The sequence below is a fragment of the Fonsecaea nubica genome (genome assembly GCF_001646965.1).
Source record: "Fonsecaea nubica strain CBS 269.64 chromosome Unknown Scaff24, whole genome shotgun sequence".
In the NCBI taxonomy this organism is placed as follows: Eukaryota; Fungi; Ascomycota; class Eurotiomycetes; order Chaetothyriales; family Herpotrichiellaceae; genus Fonsecaea; species Fonsecaea nubica.
Window position 1 is genome coordinate 18,971 of NW_019173697.1, and position 14,894 is coordinate 33,864.

At 53.4% G+C, this 14,894-nt stretch overlaps 7 protein-coding genes across 7 annotated transcripts; 3 read left to right on the forward strand and 4 right to left on the reverse strand.

The window, feature by feature from the left end:
• Positions 1–566: 566 nt before the first annotated feature.
• AYO20_04509 (hypothetical protein) lies at positions 567–1,383 on the reverse strand (the record flags this gene model as incomplete). Its single annotated transcript, XM_022642805.1, has 3 exons — positions 567–829; positions 895–1,119; positions 1,170–1,383. The coding sequence occupies 3 exons, from the start codon at positions 1,381–1,383 to the stop codon at positions 567–569; spliced, it is 702 nt and encodes a 233-aa protein (XP_022501107.1).
• A 1,104-nt stretch (positions 1,384–2,487) lies between these two features.
• On the forward strand, positions 2,488–3,332 carry AYO20_04510 (hypothetical protein; the record flags this gene model as incomplete). The annotated part of the gene is made up of 2 exons (XM_022642806.1): positions 2,488–3,004; positions 3,055–3,332. 2 exons carry the CDS (start codon positions 2,488–2,490, stop codon positions 3,330–3,332), a joined length of 795 nt encoding a protein of 264 aa, XP_022501108.1.
• A 55-nt stretch (positions 3,333–3,387) lies between these two features.
• On the reverse strand, positions 3,388–3,868 carry AYO20_04511 (hypothetical protein; the record flags this gene model as incomplete). Its single annotated transcript, XM_022642807.1, has 2 exons — positions 3,388–3,786; positions 3,836–3,868. The coding sequence occupies 2 exons, from the start codon at positions 3,866–3,868 to the stop codon at positions 3,388–3,390; spliced, it is 432 nt and encodes a 143-aa protein (XP_022501109.1).
• A 1,434-nt stretch (positions 3,869–5,302) lies between these two features.
• Positions 5,303–7,064, forward strand: AYO20_04512 (hypothetical protein; the record flags this gene model as incomplete). The annotated part of the gene is made up of 3 exons (XM_022642808.1): positions 5,303–5,544; positions 5,700–6,102; positions 6,228–7,064. 3 exons carry the CDS (start codon positions 5,303–5,305, stop codon positions 7,062–7,064), a joined length of 1,482 nt encoding a protein of 493 aa, XP_022501110.1.
• A 914-nt stretch (positions 7,065–7,978) lies between these two features.
• On the reverse strand, positions 7,979–8,638 carry AYO20_04513 (hypothetical protein; the record flags this gene model as incomplete). Its single annotated transcript, XM_022642809.1, has 1 exon — positions 7,979–8,638. The coding sequence occupies one exon, from the start codon at positions 8,636–8,638 to the stop codon at positions 7,979–7,981; it is 660 nt and encodes a 219-aa protein (XP_022501111.1).
• Positions 8,639–10,253: 1,615 nt separating this feature from the next.
• Positions 10,254–13,374, forward strand: AYO20_04514 (hypothetical protein; the record flags this gene model as incomplete). Its single annotated transcript, XM_022642810.1, has 4 exons — positions 10,254–10,384; positions 10,450–11,439; positions 11,567–12,000; positions 12,122–13,374. 4 exons carry the CDS (start codon positions 10,254–10,256, stop codon positions 13,372–13,374), a joined length of 2,808 nt encoding a protein of 935 aa, XP_022501112.1.
• Positions 13,375–13,807: 433 nt separating this feature from the next.
• Positions 13,808–14,894, reverse strand: AYO20_04515 (hypothetical protein; the record flags this gene model as incomplete). Its single annotated transcript, XM_022642811.1, has 5 exons — positions 13,808–13,840; positions 13,991–14,230; positions 14,331–14,529; positions 14,669–14,765; positions 14,870–14,894. The coding sequence occupies 5 exons, from the start codon at positions 14,892–14,894 to the stop codon at positions 13,808–13,810; spliced, it is 594 nt and encodes a 197-aa protein (XP_022501113.1).

Consider the following 14,894-nt stretch of genomic DNA (forward strand, 5'->3'; position numbering starts at 1 on the left):
CGCTCTCTCCTCTCTCCTATACTTCTCAATATACCTTCGTCGTTTGGTTTAATCTTTCCCCATAATTCTTTTCGCCTTGTCTGGCTGGGCACACTTGCTAGGATTCCTTCTTGCAACTCCTCATCCTTGCGCTGGTTTCGTTTTGCTACTCAAGAGATACAACTCGTGCGACGTTCTTTCTTACGGATGCCTACCTACAGATTAGATGTAGGTTCATGAGATTGATATTGCATGTCAACAACCAAGGGGTGGCGGCGAGCGGGAACGCTTCACTTGCAACACCGAGTAGCTTTACGTTCTCCAATCAGGAGTCGCAACAATTTATGTCGCCCACTCCAGACAGATGTAGATCGTCTTGTCAGGTGTGGGAAGCATTTGGCTTCTGAGAAACCTGCTCGTAACAAAAAGTTCAAGAGATTGTGGAAGAGAAAACACCTGGGATCATTCAATACGACTAACTACTACTTAGCCCGACTCTGCTCACATGTGCTGGTCTGCCAGGCTCTGAAAGAGCCACCTCCCCCATCTCCGGTGAGGAGCCCCACGGACGTCTAGGAAACGAGGTCTCAAGAACTCTTCTGAACGGTAAGGTTGCCATGCTCGTCGTGCTTGATGGTCACGTTGTTCGGGAGTTTGGTGAAGTCAACGGAGACCTTCATGCCGATCTTGGTGACATCGATGATGTTGCCTGGCGTGTAGTCACCGAATGTGACCCAATAGGTGTTGGTTGGCTGGATTTGATATTGAACATGGGGCTCTGGAACGAAGGTCACTGTCGGTCCAGTCTTTCCCCCGCCGGCGGAGCCGCCCAAGCCAACCACGTAATGGTCTGACCACGAGAAGGAAAGAAATTAGCTTGAGAGTGGAAGGAATATGCTGTCGAGTTCGGCTTACTGTTTTGCGCATCTTTGGTAGTAAAGCTTCCATCAGTGTCGATCTCGAAGGCATTGACGAATGAACTGTCAGCCGTCTTCGGGCCGAATTGAGGAACCTGGTCGACAACAGTGAACGGCAATGTCGTTCCCGGAACCTGCGTTCCGTCCGCGTTCTGGATGCCTAGGGTGACCGGGGCCATGCCTGCTACGGAAACGGTTACTCCATCGGCAGGTGTACCCTGAGCTGAACCACACATGGCAAAGTATTCTGTGCGTCGCTGTTAGTTCATGTACAGGAGAGTGACCGCGACACTGGAAAATGAAGAGACTTGCGCTCGAATATGTTGACAGAGACCGTCTGGCTGTCGGCTGCACCTTTGTTGACGAAGACATTTTGCCAGATCTTATTTTGGACTTTGCCTGTGATTTTGGGGATCTCGGTGAAGAAGGCATAGTTCTGCTGGCTGCCAGAGTTGTTCACCACGTTGATTGTGAATTGATTAACCATCTTGTCGGATCGAGGGCTAGTAGTCAAGTGGAAGTAGTGATTGCTGTTGTTGACGGAGCAGAAAAGCGTTGACACAGGGAAGGCAGCCAAATTTATATACCCTTCAAGCGCTGAACACTGTCGAAAGTGAGGTGTTCCAGGGCGAGCTGAAAAGTCCAGCATCGAGCACTCCAAGCACACATTGTGTTTGTGTCGATGGCGTAGCTGAATTCACCGTTGACCAGGCCACATCCAACATGGCCAGCATGGTGTACGATCCACAACCGAGACAGTGAGTTTACACGAAGATCACCAATCAAGAATCAAGAAAGAGAGGACGGGCATGACATGTTCTCATGCTGGATGCTCCTGCGTCTTGTCAACGGTCGTGGTCACCCTCTTCCACATCCTACCACAGCCAGCCATTGTAAGTATGCTCTCGAGGTGGAACCAACTTCGCGGACAGGCAATAACCGGTAGGCGTTGGCCGATGGGAATTACATCTGATCTAGCATGAGACAGAAACAATCCTCTACCCTGTTTGTGCAGCTGAACTGGACCCCGTTTCGCCTGTATGCGGGGACATGACCATGCTGCGAAGTGGCGTACTTGCTTTCGAACTGGATCATGCTATTTGCAGCTCCGGGATCAACAGGATATGAGCATCTCGCCCGTCTTTGAAAGCCCAGACCTCTGACACCCGCATATCTCAGCTTGCGCCATCCGCCATGTGTTCAACGACACGGGCTACAAGGTATGATGATCGACTTCAGTACACTCCTGTCATGTGCCTAGCTGAACCGGACATGTCTCCACAAAGCTCCGTTCTCCTTGTACAGAAGGACAATCACGAAGGGGGTTCAGCTCGCTTTGTGCTCCAGCTACAACTGAGGCGAGATCGGGTTGCCAAATCTAGACCACCTTCGCATGAGAGTTTAGGCGTCGACTGCGCCTTCTTGATCTGATTGAACGTCTCTTACGATCTTGCCGGTCTGGATCTCGAGTCGTCCCGGGAAACAAAAGGGGGAGACACTCGACCTTCCCTTCTTGTACCGCATTGATCGCTGCTCAACTCTTGCCATATTCGTGCAGGGTCAAACGCGGGTCTTTCAAAAGGCGGAAAACATGACGCGCGATATCCCAGACGACTTTACCGCTGTTCTACCGCCAACATGGATCATAACCATCAACAATCAGTCCAGCCAGAGTCAAAACTACGCAATATTTTCCGAGGTGCCACTGATTGACAGCTCGACCAAGCCTGACAAGGTGTACAACAATGTGATTGCAGTGGCCGACAACGTCTCTGCACACAGTGGCCTGGGGGTCTTTGAAATCAGGAAGCAGCTTCAAGCCACATGCGGGAGGCTTGTTCTATCCGGTGGCGACAATTCGACCCTGTTCGGCGAGAAGAGCCCCAATCCGCCGGATGTGGTGTCGATCGTCGAGGTCGTTGACAGGTGCTCAATTACACTCGGCAAGACCCTTGCCGATGGGACGGATAGTCCTGGCACGAAATGTGTTATCCAAGTCACCAACAATGAAACGCCAACATTCAAAACCCCGTCGTTGACAGGAGGCAAGGCTGGGGCTTTTGCAGTCCAGACAGGCAATGACTTTACCAGCCAAGACGCTAAGAGCAGTGAGCAGCCTGACACTCTCATTCCCCGATGGTATCTGACATCTTCATAGTGCATTACTTCGTTGGATTCGGATCATCCATGAACAAAGACGTCGGCCCATTTGCTATATTCGTGCCGGCGCCGGTTCAGACATACCAAATCACCCCACAGGCCAAATTCAAGATCCTTGTTGCTGATCTTCTGCCCAAGGCTGTTCTCACCGATGCCCAAAAAGCTGCGGCCGCGCTCGAGATCGATTTTGCTAAACTGGGAGTCGATGCTGTCGTGGTTGTTCACGATGACAACAACAATCTCACAATTCAGAAGCCCGGTCCAGACCTAGGCTGAGTGAAAGAAAAGGTGCGAGTCTCATAGTGATAGCCGGGGTGGGCAGCAGCCACCTTCAATCATAGTTCTTATTAAACTGCTGCAACAGGTTACTCCATTTGATTCCACTGAGGACCTCATCGATGGCCGTATCCAGAGTCAGTTTCAAATCATCCTTGAACACGAACAAGCGTCCGTCGTCCGCAGCCCACAAGTAGAACTTGGCATTGTTCGCTGTGAGGAGATACATCTCGCTGTTCGTATCTTTCAAGATTGGTCTCAAACCATCGATGGCAAATTCATCTGCCAGGTTGGCTTTGCCAGGGTCGAAATAAGTGTCGAGGCTCATATCCTTCGGATCATTGCTCCAGGTATAGCCGGCGGGGTAGTTTTGGCCTAGATCGACAAACACTGGATTGCCTGGCAGAGGCTGAGGTGCCTTGTTCTGGTCTCTTGCCGCTTGGACGCTTTGCTCCTGAAATCATCAGTTTTAGGTAGCCAGTGTTGGATGGGCAGCAACTCACACTGAGCTCAGAAAGGGCCGGAGGTTTTGACATGGCGCCTGGAGGGGGAGAACTTTCCTGCAGCTTGTGAACGACGGGTGGAATGGATCAAATCACAAGATACGTACAGCCATCTTCAGATAGGTTTTCAACGCGATTCGACCGTCACAAGTGATCCTCTGCAAACTTGCTTGACAGTTTCCAGACCCTGGTGGCAGCAGCTTTTGAAGCAAAAACGATTATTGCCGTACCAGGAGAGCAGTCCCTGACCGGTGACCGCGAAAGATGGTTGACGATGCGCAGTAGGTTCAGGAAAAGTTCACTGCAACTCGTTTGGTGATGATGCCCCCTTGGCGATGAAACACATGCGGGAATTTCACAACACGCTCAGCTGCTTCGTGTTTGGGTGGCTTGACCGAGATCTTGAGGCTGGCTGTACCTGCCAGCAGATGACATGGGTGTGTGCATCAGGTGCCAGGTTGGTGTGCGTCTGAGATCGGCTAATATCACTGTAAGCAAAAGATGTGGACCGGTTGTTGCTGCAGAATTAGATAATACGGTGTAGGTCACCAAGGTCAATTGGTGAGTTTCGACTTGCAGCAGGTTTGGCAGAGAAAACATTCTACATATTACGCCGTTGACCTTAGCATCCGGCCTTAGCACCCGTGCTAGCGGGTGTCTAAGCATCTGCACCAGGGTGTTCCCCCGCAAACTTTGCCAAGACAGCTACCTAAAAAGCACCTCCTACGTGTGACATGTTCAGCATCTGTAGGCCCTCCTCATACCATGCATGCCTTGTGAGATTGTTACACAAGCCAGCCCAGCTCTTCTACATTGCGGATTCTTTCGAGCGTTTCTTGCGGTATCTCCCGGAGTACGAAGCCAAGGCCTTTACCGCTCGTAGCTAAGATACATCCTCGTATGCTTCCGATGCAGGCAAGTGTTCCCAGAAGGATGAGACGCGTGAGCCCTCGTAAGGCTCAGCTAGCCATATGCAAATGAACTCTATCCGTACTCGCTGTGGCTGGAGCTGAAGACTGCATGAATGATAATGACGCCGGTGACCGTTACCGTGCATGGGCGCCCCCACCCACTTCACACTGCCTGCTAATGTGCCGGGCCTTCCCTTCGGATCACTTGCTCAGCAAGTGACTATAAGCTGAACTTCTATACTCACTGTGCCATGGACAGACAGTCCGAGGCTTGCGCTATCACAGGTAGCCACTCGAACGAAAGTGGGTACACTCGCTTGACCAACTGCCATTCCCCGGGGGCTTTGGCTGTTGGAACCCCCAAGCCTTATCTGCCTCAACGGAGGACTATCGTCTGTTCGCATGAAGATGCTTCCTAAAATTGAGCATCAAGCTTTTAAACATTGTTACCTGCTGCACTGCTGGAGCAAGATCGAGCTTTAGGTCTCGCGCACAAGAGACTTCCACTGGGTAACACGGCCGATCCGGCTGACATCCAGCAGGAATACTATCCAACATGGCCAGCATCGACTGGGACAATTTCACAGCATTTGCGGGAGCAGGACTCTTACGGTCAACCATATTGCGGCCCTCTCGGAACGCAGACGGGACTCTGAATCTAGAGCAAGATGTTCTAGGATTCTACCAGTGGCTGGACATCGTGCGCCGGACTGGGCTCCCAGACGCAGATGCCTGCGGTGTCCCTGAGAATCGACAACAAGCTGTTCGCGACCTCTTGGACAGATTCTTTCCAACTGGGTAGGTCTTGCCAACGCCACGCGAACGTCTCAACTATGCAGCGTATCCTCTGGTCATTTCAGTGGACTCTAGCAACGGCTCCCACGGGGGCTTTGCTATATTTTGAAATGCCTGCCTGGCTTCTCTTCTCTGATCAAGAGACTAACGTCGAGCAGGCACGGTACCCCCGCAGGCCGCGCAGAACCAGTCCGTGTCCTTGATACCCCTAATCCGGACGGCTCTCGGACAGCGCAGCCGATGACGGTCCACCTTGGTCCCCAGGACCTCGCCCTCCAGATCATTGACGGGCCGTCAGCACTGGCCTACGTCTTCAGCGTCGTGCAGCCCACTACTGCAAACCCCCAGTGGGACACTTATTTTCTCCCATTGCTGGTCTTCTTCAGCAGGTTTTTGTACCTGGCATATGTATCGCCTTCGCCAACTGGAGGGACCGGGCCGGTACATCAGATTTCAGATGTGCCCTTTATGAGTTGTATCATGTATGATGCTGCATCTGCGCCGCACCCTTCTTACATGCTCGGCAGTACCTGGGCCCTCAGCTCGAGCGTCGGTAGTGGAGTGAGTCTGTTCTCGCCCAATTCTTGTCGTTCTGGTTGCCCCTTTGTCCCTGAAAGAGCGTTCTGTCAAGACCTTTCGTCTCCGTTTCGGTTCAAAGAACGCTAATAACGTGGCGGGAACAACAGATGGTGTCTCGTGCGGCCCGTGAGCCAATGATTGATGGGTGGCGGCGGCAACAGTTGCTGGAAACAGCTCTGGCCAACAATCATCCGCCCTTGCCTGATCATCTTCCCGTGGAGCCCATCGCATTGCCTGCACTGGCAGAGGAATTGTACAAAGACTTTGTCGGACGAGGACTTCGACATCGCACCGCGCTGATCCCGGCCGACACATCGAACCTGATGTTTACGACGATCTCGGGTGCCTTTGTCGCTGCCTACGCAGCCCAAGGAAGTGGGGTGTGCGTGCCCCTTCGTGCTGGACATGTTTTGAGCGCGACGCCTACCCGGTCAACTCTGTTGACACTAGCTTCGAATTTGGTTCAACAGAGGTGGTCACCAGCTTTCAACCCAGCATCGCCGGCATTCTTGCAGAGCCTGCAGGACTTCTTACACCATTTCCTGGTACCTCACATGTTTCCACCTGGGATTCCTCCAACTCGGCCAAGTTTGATCCTCCCGGAGATCACCATAGTGCCTGCGTCAGTACAACCTTTGATTCAGACTCAAATGGCCACCATTTGGACAGCTTTCGGCACTGCTGCGGTCACAAGGCTGACTGCCTTCTTCAACGATCGAGGATTCTATGGCCCATCAGAGTTGCGTTGGACCCCCTTTGGAAGGTGCGCCGAGACATATCCTTTCGGGGTGGTGCTGCCCAACTATTTTCCAGATATCGAGATGGCACGGATTCGTGGCTTCGCCATCGAGAACAGGGAGGTTGGTGCGTCACTGCAGCTTGAAGCGCATTTCAATTCCGCTCAGCTTGACATTGCGCCCGGCACCACAAATCGCAGCCCGTAAGTCAACCCGCGCCCTGGATGGAGTCTGCAAAGGTGTGCTACATTTTTCTGACGTGAATTTCCATCAGGTACCGTTACCCGTGCCGTAACTGCACAAGTCTCATACCTCTGTGGACTATGGCGCCGAGGCAACCTCCATGCCCCCTGTTCAATGCCACGCCAGGGCCTACGTATGATGCCGACCTGATTCGCACTCCGAAGACACGGACTCCGACCTGAAGATTTTAGGCATTGTTGTCGCGGCCATGGGGACAGACGGCTGCTGCTTCGTCAGCTCTTTACACACTTTCTATTTGTTAAAGCATGCCTACAAGTGCAACGGTGCAGTATCCCAACGTTGTTTCTTCTCGTGTAATTACGTGCTGAGGGGCCTCCCAACTTGAGCCTTTCTGTGCTGCCTTCCAACGTCCATAATCTAGCTCCCTTTTCAAACCAACGCAGCCGTTTCAAGGTTTTGCGCTTTCTAGAGCTTGTGCGGGTGCCACATTCTCCCCGCTTCCCCCCTGATCACTAGTACGAGGAGCTGTATCTTTGATTGGTTATTCTATGGAGACGCAACAACTCAAGTGCTTAAGCTTCCGTCTGGTGGCTAGCTGGAGAGAGCCCTAGGAAGGGCATGGTGATTAGCGGAGAGCAACCTATGTGGTGGCTGGCTGGAAACAAAGTAGCATACGTCTTCGAGAATTGAAAAACGTCCTTTTGTAAGAGCGCTCACCAGCTCGCTGGTCCTTCTCATGCATGTGCCATTTTTGTGTAATACGTGACATGAGATTTGTCGTGAAATGAGAGAGGTTCCAACCCCCCCCCCTTCTTTATCTGGAGGATGTACGACAACGTAGACCATATACAACTAGTTGACCCATAAGCTGAGTTGAGGGCCGGGAATGTACTCCCAACCTCCTGTATTTGACAGGATCACCATGCATCCTGGCCTTGACCCGAAGGGTGCGGGAGGTTCTCTGCCCAGGGGTGACTGAGCATGTGGTCGATGATGATGGGCACCGACCCTTCGTGATATTCGTAGGGCGCCCTGTCGTCCGCATTGTCTCCATTCTGCCAATGAGGCTGCGACCAACCGACAACCGCCTGATTGTTGTCGCACCAGACGGGGACCATCTTGCTATTCGAACCATTGTACAAAATGGAGCCGGTGAAAATCCAGAATTTGACTTCCTTGCCAATGGCTCCGATGGCCCAGCAGGGACGACCCTTCTCGACACCGTCTGCGAGATCGCACCATGCTTCAATCTGCATCCGCACCGCTCTCCATCGCGCGTTCGAAGTGTAGTTGTTGGACGCACCTCGTTTTGCCTCGAAGTAGATCAACGGATGATCCACCGTGTCGCATTGGTTCCCATTCTGGCGCAGCTGCGACACCAGGAGATCAGAGCGGTTCGACTGAGTGTCAAAATCATTCGGATAGGCTTCCGGGGAAATTTGCCAAGGTCCATTGTTCACGCCGGGGTTTTGTGTCTTGTTGGCTTCCATGGCTTCCCTCAGGATTGAGTTCCATAGGCCCGAGACTTTCCACTCCCGGAGGAAAAAGGTGTTTGTGTAGATGGTCTGTTGTGCCATCATGAACGAGGGTAGATGTCAATACACAGTGGAGGAAGCTTTCAATGAATCGCTTCAGGAGGGGGGAAGAAGAAGAAGAAGAAGAAGAAGAAGAAGAAGAAGAAGAAGAAGAAGAAGAAGAAGAAGAAGAAGAAGAAGAAGAAGAAGAAGAAGAAGAACAGCAGCAGAAGTCGAGCTTGACGACCAAGTTCAACAAGACTATGAGGGAACCACGGGCGATAAATGTACCGTGTTTGATAAAATCTCCACGTTCCAAGCCACGGCGGTGCATCTCAATCAGCCAGCCACAATAACGCGACAGCCAGCCAATTGACCGAAACGTTCAGCTTCGCATCGTATCAGTGCCCAAGCATTACATGTGCGGTATCTGGCATCTTGCCGAGCCCTGCCAATTTTGGACATTCGACTGATCAACAGAGCGCCAATTCTGATTTGGTCACTGTCGGACGCAGCAATTCTCCCTCCTCTAGACTTAGCAGCCCACCTCGCTGTAGTCCCTGCTGTCGTTTTCAGGCTCGGTGACGATGTACAGGTAAGGAGCCAAAATAGGAAAGGGTGAGACAAGGTGTGGTGGAGCACGGCTGCGCAAAGGACAAGTTTGGTGCCCAATTGCAATAGATGTGGTGTTTGTATCCAGCTTTCTTCCCAATGAGGTGTCTGTGGGTCTGCATTTAGAGGAGAGGGAGCCGTGCATAGCTAACCTGGTATTATGTTGAAGCAGGACGGTGTAGGTTCCACCTCAACGTCCGTGACGAGGCTGCGATACGTTCCCCGACGCGTCACGACAACCCTAAACGGGCAAGGGAAAAGGCGCCTTGCAGCACCTCAGCTGAGCCACACGTTGGGGATAAAGGCCGCCGCGGGCTATAATATCTTCTCGAAGATGCAAGAGGTCGCTTCAAGACTTGCACCATGTGTACCTGGTACGGCCTTAGCGGTGTGGAAGAAGGGGAGCTGAAACACTCCCCGCTCCCCCCGTTGAACCGCACTGAACTTGAGAATGGTCAAACATTCGCAAGACTTGTCGGTGATGGAAAAGCTCTAACCAATTTAGAGAAAGGGAACTTTTGTGACTATTATTATTCCGTCAACTTGAATCGGGTGCCAAGTTTATGGGTACTGTACGCGGTAGGCTAGGGCAGAGGGCGATAAATTGGCAACTATGGGCGGGTGCTGGGACCGGCCGACTACCACCATGCTCAGTCACGTGCAGGCGCATCTCAGGTTGACGCAGCGAGGCTCAGGACCACGCTCACAAGCCACCAACCAACCATAGATCTCCGGCCAAGTCGACAGGATCCCGTTACATTGGACACGAGCTGTTTCCCGCAAGGTAGGATTCAAGGGAGCCATTGCGGCAGGATCGGCAAAGATGAAGGGATCCCCGCATAGGCCGCATAGGCTTTGTCTGTTGGGCGCAACGTGTGCGATGGCCATTGCACGAATCCCAGCTCAGCAAATGGAGATTTCGCAGACTTCGTCGCTGTCCTCGGCGCCTTTCAGAGCAGACTGAGGATAGCTGTGGATAGGTACTGTGAACAGAAGACGTCGCCTCCTGACAGCGGCAAGTTCGGTCTCTCTGCGCGACGCGACACTTTGTTGCCCCTAAAATACAATGGCCACCGTCAACACCGAACTGCACTCGGGTTGGCAGTGCAGACAGTCTGATGATACCTCTGAGAACGCATGGCTCCCGGTATCGAAGGTACCAACCACAACACATCTCGTTCTCCAAGAAAATGGGAAGTACGTCTGAAGATAATCGGGCCACGAAGTCAATACATGTTTCTCAAACTCACAACTCTCCCTAGGATTCCGGACCCCTTTATCAACATGAATGAACTGGCTGTACGATGGCTCGCAGAGAAGTCCTGGACCTACAAGACAAGTTTTAGCACCCCGACAGATAGACAGTCCGATGCAAGGACGGACTTGGTGTTCGAAGGCCTCGACACCTTTGCCACGGTATCTCTCAACGGCCACAAAATCCTCGAGGCCGACAACATGTTTATCGGATACCGCGTCGACGTGACACATTTTCTTTCACAGCCTTCTTCCGAGGACGGTCTTACCGACCTAAATGTCTTGGAAATCGTCTTTGACTCGGCTCTCCTCCGTGGCCGCGAGCTCGTCAAACAGCACTCACATGAACACGATTTCATCGCTCATCAGACAGAGTCGAGCAGGCTCCCTGTGCGCAAAGCACAGTGTCATTGGGGATGGGACTGGGGTCCTATCCTGATCACTTCCGGGCCGTGGAAGCGTGTTTTTCTGGAAACATATGTTGTTAGAATCGATGACGTCTGGTTTCAGGGAGAGGTGAGTGAGAACCTGAAGGTGGTGCAGGGGAAGTTGTTCGCCAGTATCGGTAGCGGCAAAGGGAACATGGGAGAAGACAGCGTCGTCAAGCTGTCAGTATCTCGCGACAACAAGGCCGTGTATGAGGTAGACGCACACGTTGACAAGGATGGCATTGCCACGGCCGAGTTTCGACTCGAAGACCCGGCTCTCTGGTACCCTCATGGTTATGGGAGCCAGTGCCTCTACGAGCTCCGAGCGACAATATCCACAAAGGAGGGCAGTCTTGTCTCCAAATCCAGATCGATCGGCTTTCGACGTTGTCAACTCATCCAGGAGCCGGACGAGTTTGGCAAGTCGTTCTATTTCCGCGTCAACAATGTCGACGTCTTCGCGGGCGGGTCCTGCTGGATTCCTGCGGATTGCTTCCTCCCGAGGATCGGTGCGGACGGGTATAAGAAGTGGATGGAGCTGATGATTGAGGGCAACCAGATCATGACAAGGTATGTTCGATGCTGACCCAGTTCTGCTTTCTGTTGCCCAATTATTTGTTTGTCTCCGTGACATGCTCCCGGATCTCCTCATACTGCATTTGCCCGAGTTACTTCTAACCAAATAACCACGTCCCAGAATCTGGGGCGGAGGAATCTACGAAGACGACTCGTTCTACGAGATCTGCGACACGCTGGGCATACTCGTCTGGCAAGACTTTTGCTTCGCCTGCGCCAGCTACCCGACCTACCCGTCCTTCCTGGCCCAAGTCGAAGAGGAAGCGCGAGCCAACGTCCGACGTCTCCGCACGCACCCGTCGCTGGCCATCTGGGCCGGGAACAACGAAGACTACCAGGTCCAGGAGAAGCACAACCTGGAGTACGACTATGATGGCGACAAGGACCCGCAGTCGTGGCTCAAGACCAGTTTCCCCGCCCGGTACATCTACGAGTATCTCCTGCCAAAGATCGTGCAGGAGGAGAGTCCAGGCGCTGTGTATCACCCGAGCAGTCCGTGGGGCGACGGCAAGAAGACGTGGGACCCGACCGTGGGAGACATTCATCAGTGGAATGGTCAGTATATCTTTTCATACCTCTCCAGCAGCGACTCCATCTTCCATCTCTGGGATATCATCCGTCACACCCTAAACGAATGTATGCTAATATCGACTCATCGTCCTCTGAATCGATTTAGTCTGGCACGGCTCCATGCGCCGATATCAAGAACTCCCCAGCATGGGCGGGCGCTTCGTGAGCGAATTCGGCATGGAAGCTTACCCGCACATGTCGACCATCGTCTCGGCCATCGCCACGGATCCCCAGCAACAGTACCCCGGCAGCATGACCATGGACTACCACAACCGGGCGATTGACCACGAACGCCGCCTCCTGACGTACGTGGCCGAGAACTTTCGGATCAATTATGACTTGGGGGCGTTCACGCACCTGACGCAGGTCATGCAGTCGGACGCCGTGGGGTTCGCGTACCGCTCCTGGCGTCGCGAGTGGGGGGTCTCGTCGTCCTCAAATGCAAAGAAACTGAGAAAGTGCGGCGGCGTCCTCGTGTGGCAGTTCAACGATACCTGGCCGACCATGTCGTGGGCGGTGGTCGACTACTTCCGCGTGAAAAAACCCGCCTTCTACGCCATCAAGCGCTCCCTGTCGCCGCTGGCCGTGGGCGTGAGCAGGCCGTTCCACGAGTGGACGTCGGGACACGTGGATCCGACACGCGCAGCCACGGACGGGACATGTGACGTGTGGGTGTGCAGTTCGCGGGCCGAGGACGTCACGGCGGACGTGGTCGTGCGGGTCGTTTCCATCAAGACGGGGCGAGACGTGGTCGAGCCGGTCGTGAAGAGAGGCGTCGTGGTCAAGGCGAACAGTACGACCGAGATCCTTCAGGGGATAAACCTGTCTAGCAGCGACAGGGTTGGTCCTGTTGATTCTACCCTGTCAACCACAACCACCGAGTCTTCGGCGGCCTCCTCATTCGACACGGATACATGGGACCCGTACATCATCCACGCCTCACTCCTCGTGGACGACCACGTCGTGAGCACCGACACCGCCTGGCCCCACCCGATCAAATACCTCGATTTCACAACCACGCCACGAGACGTCACCGTCGCTGTCAGCGTCACCACCAATCCCTCCTCACGCAGTGATATCAACACCAGCACCAGCACCAGCGCCAGCACGACCAAGACAATCGCCACCGTGACCATCACCATCACGGCCTCCCGCCCGGTCCACGGCTTCGTGTTCCGCGAATCCCGCGACGGCCCGACCTTTAGCGACAATGGCTTCGACCTCGTGCCGGGTGAGGAGGTGGTGGTCGAGGTTTCTGGTGCAGAACGCCTAAAAGAGGAGGCGCTCCGGTGGACGTATGTCGGGGCCGAGAGTGCGTGTCTTGGTCTGGAGAATCACGCGGGGGGAGTGAATGGGTAATGGGTGGGTAGTGGGCAGGTAATGGGTAAGGGAGCAAGAATAAGAATCAAGATTGAGAGTGAGTGAGTGGGTGAGTAAGTGAATGGATGATTCAAGCATGACCAAGGGAATGAGGAGGGAAATATGGCTAGTATGAAAGTTTGAAGGTCTCGAGAAAGCCCTCTCTATTGTTTTTGTCTCGTATCGCGCCTTTCCTGGCGTTGCCTGCCTTGCGTTGCCTTGCGTTGCCTGACCACTCTGAACGACTTGAGTCGGGTCGGGTCGAGTCGAGTCGAGTCGAGTCGAGTCTGATGCATGATGCGTGAAACGGACCCCCCCAGGGAATTCGTCTCCTTTTCGAAAACCAACCGACCAACCAACCAACATCGTCCCTCCACCCCGCGCAAGAAAGGTATGTGGGTGTACCAGTCCCGACGGTTTGAGGATAGGATATTTAAATCGACCCGGGCATCTTTTCTCCAAAGCTCTAGAGATTCACACAAACACGCGCGCGCGGGTAGAGATTAGCTTCAGCGATCTAACTCAATGCAATCCAATGCAATCCGATGCAGTAAATCAACTCGTGTGATCGTACTATACTACATGAAGAAGGAATGTCTAACATAATGATACGTACCTTGGTCTTGTATTGGATCGTGCCCTCGAGCGGCTTCTCCCAGCTCTGCCGCTGAGAGGCGAATGATTCCCACTCAGGGACGGGGAGCTTGGGGTACTGCGCACGCGCACACACACGCGCGATCATGTCAGCCCTCGTGAGAGGGATAGCGGAGAGACAGTGATAGGTTACCAGTCCTAATTTCAGAACCACCTTGCCCTTGTACAGCGGCGTGACACTCATGATGGGCACGCCGCACGTCTGGCAGAAATACCTATTTCCAGCGGACGGTGGGGCGTTAGTTCTGCCCAGGACTTTTTCTGGATCTCGTCCCAGCCTGAATGCTGCTGTCGGACCTTACCGTTGCAATGGGGTCCCGCTGAGTGTGTCGGGATCCTGTCGTCGGGAAATTGTCCCTGTTAGAGCAGAGTGAACAAACATCTGGAGAGCGGGGATGGTGAAGATCGTGGAAAGGACGACGAACAGTGTACTGCTTGAGATTGCCTTTGCCCTTGGGGAACTCGACCTTTTCTTCCTCGATGGTCAGGTTGGCGCCGAAGCTGTGATTCCATACCCCAGGACTCGGTCAGTGACATGGTACGTCCCCTCGAGTTGGTGTAGACACATGAATGTCATAAAGAGATATGGATAGTTCATGACGTAGGGGGTCAGATAGAACCTGGGTTATCGCCCACTTACATGCCACCAGCGACCTTGCGGCAATTGGCACAGTGACAAAAGTGACCCCGGCGCTGTTCGCCAAAGAGGTTGTCATCGTTGACCTTGACGGCGACAGCTGACCAGCAAAGTATCAAGTATTAGCGAGCCATACATACAAGAAATCTCGCGCCAAATATGTCCGTAGCACGTGTCATGGCAAGCCGCAAGTGACGTACATACCTTTGCAGAGGCATTCTCCTTCCAT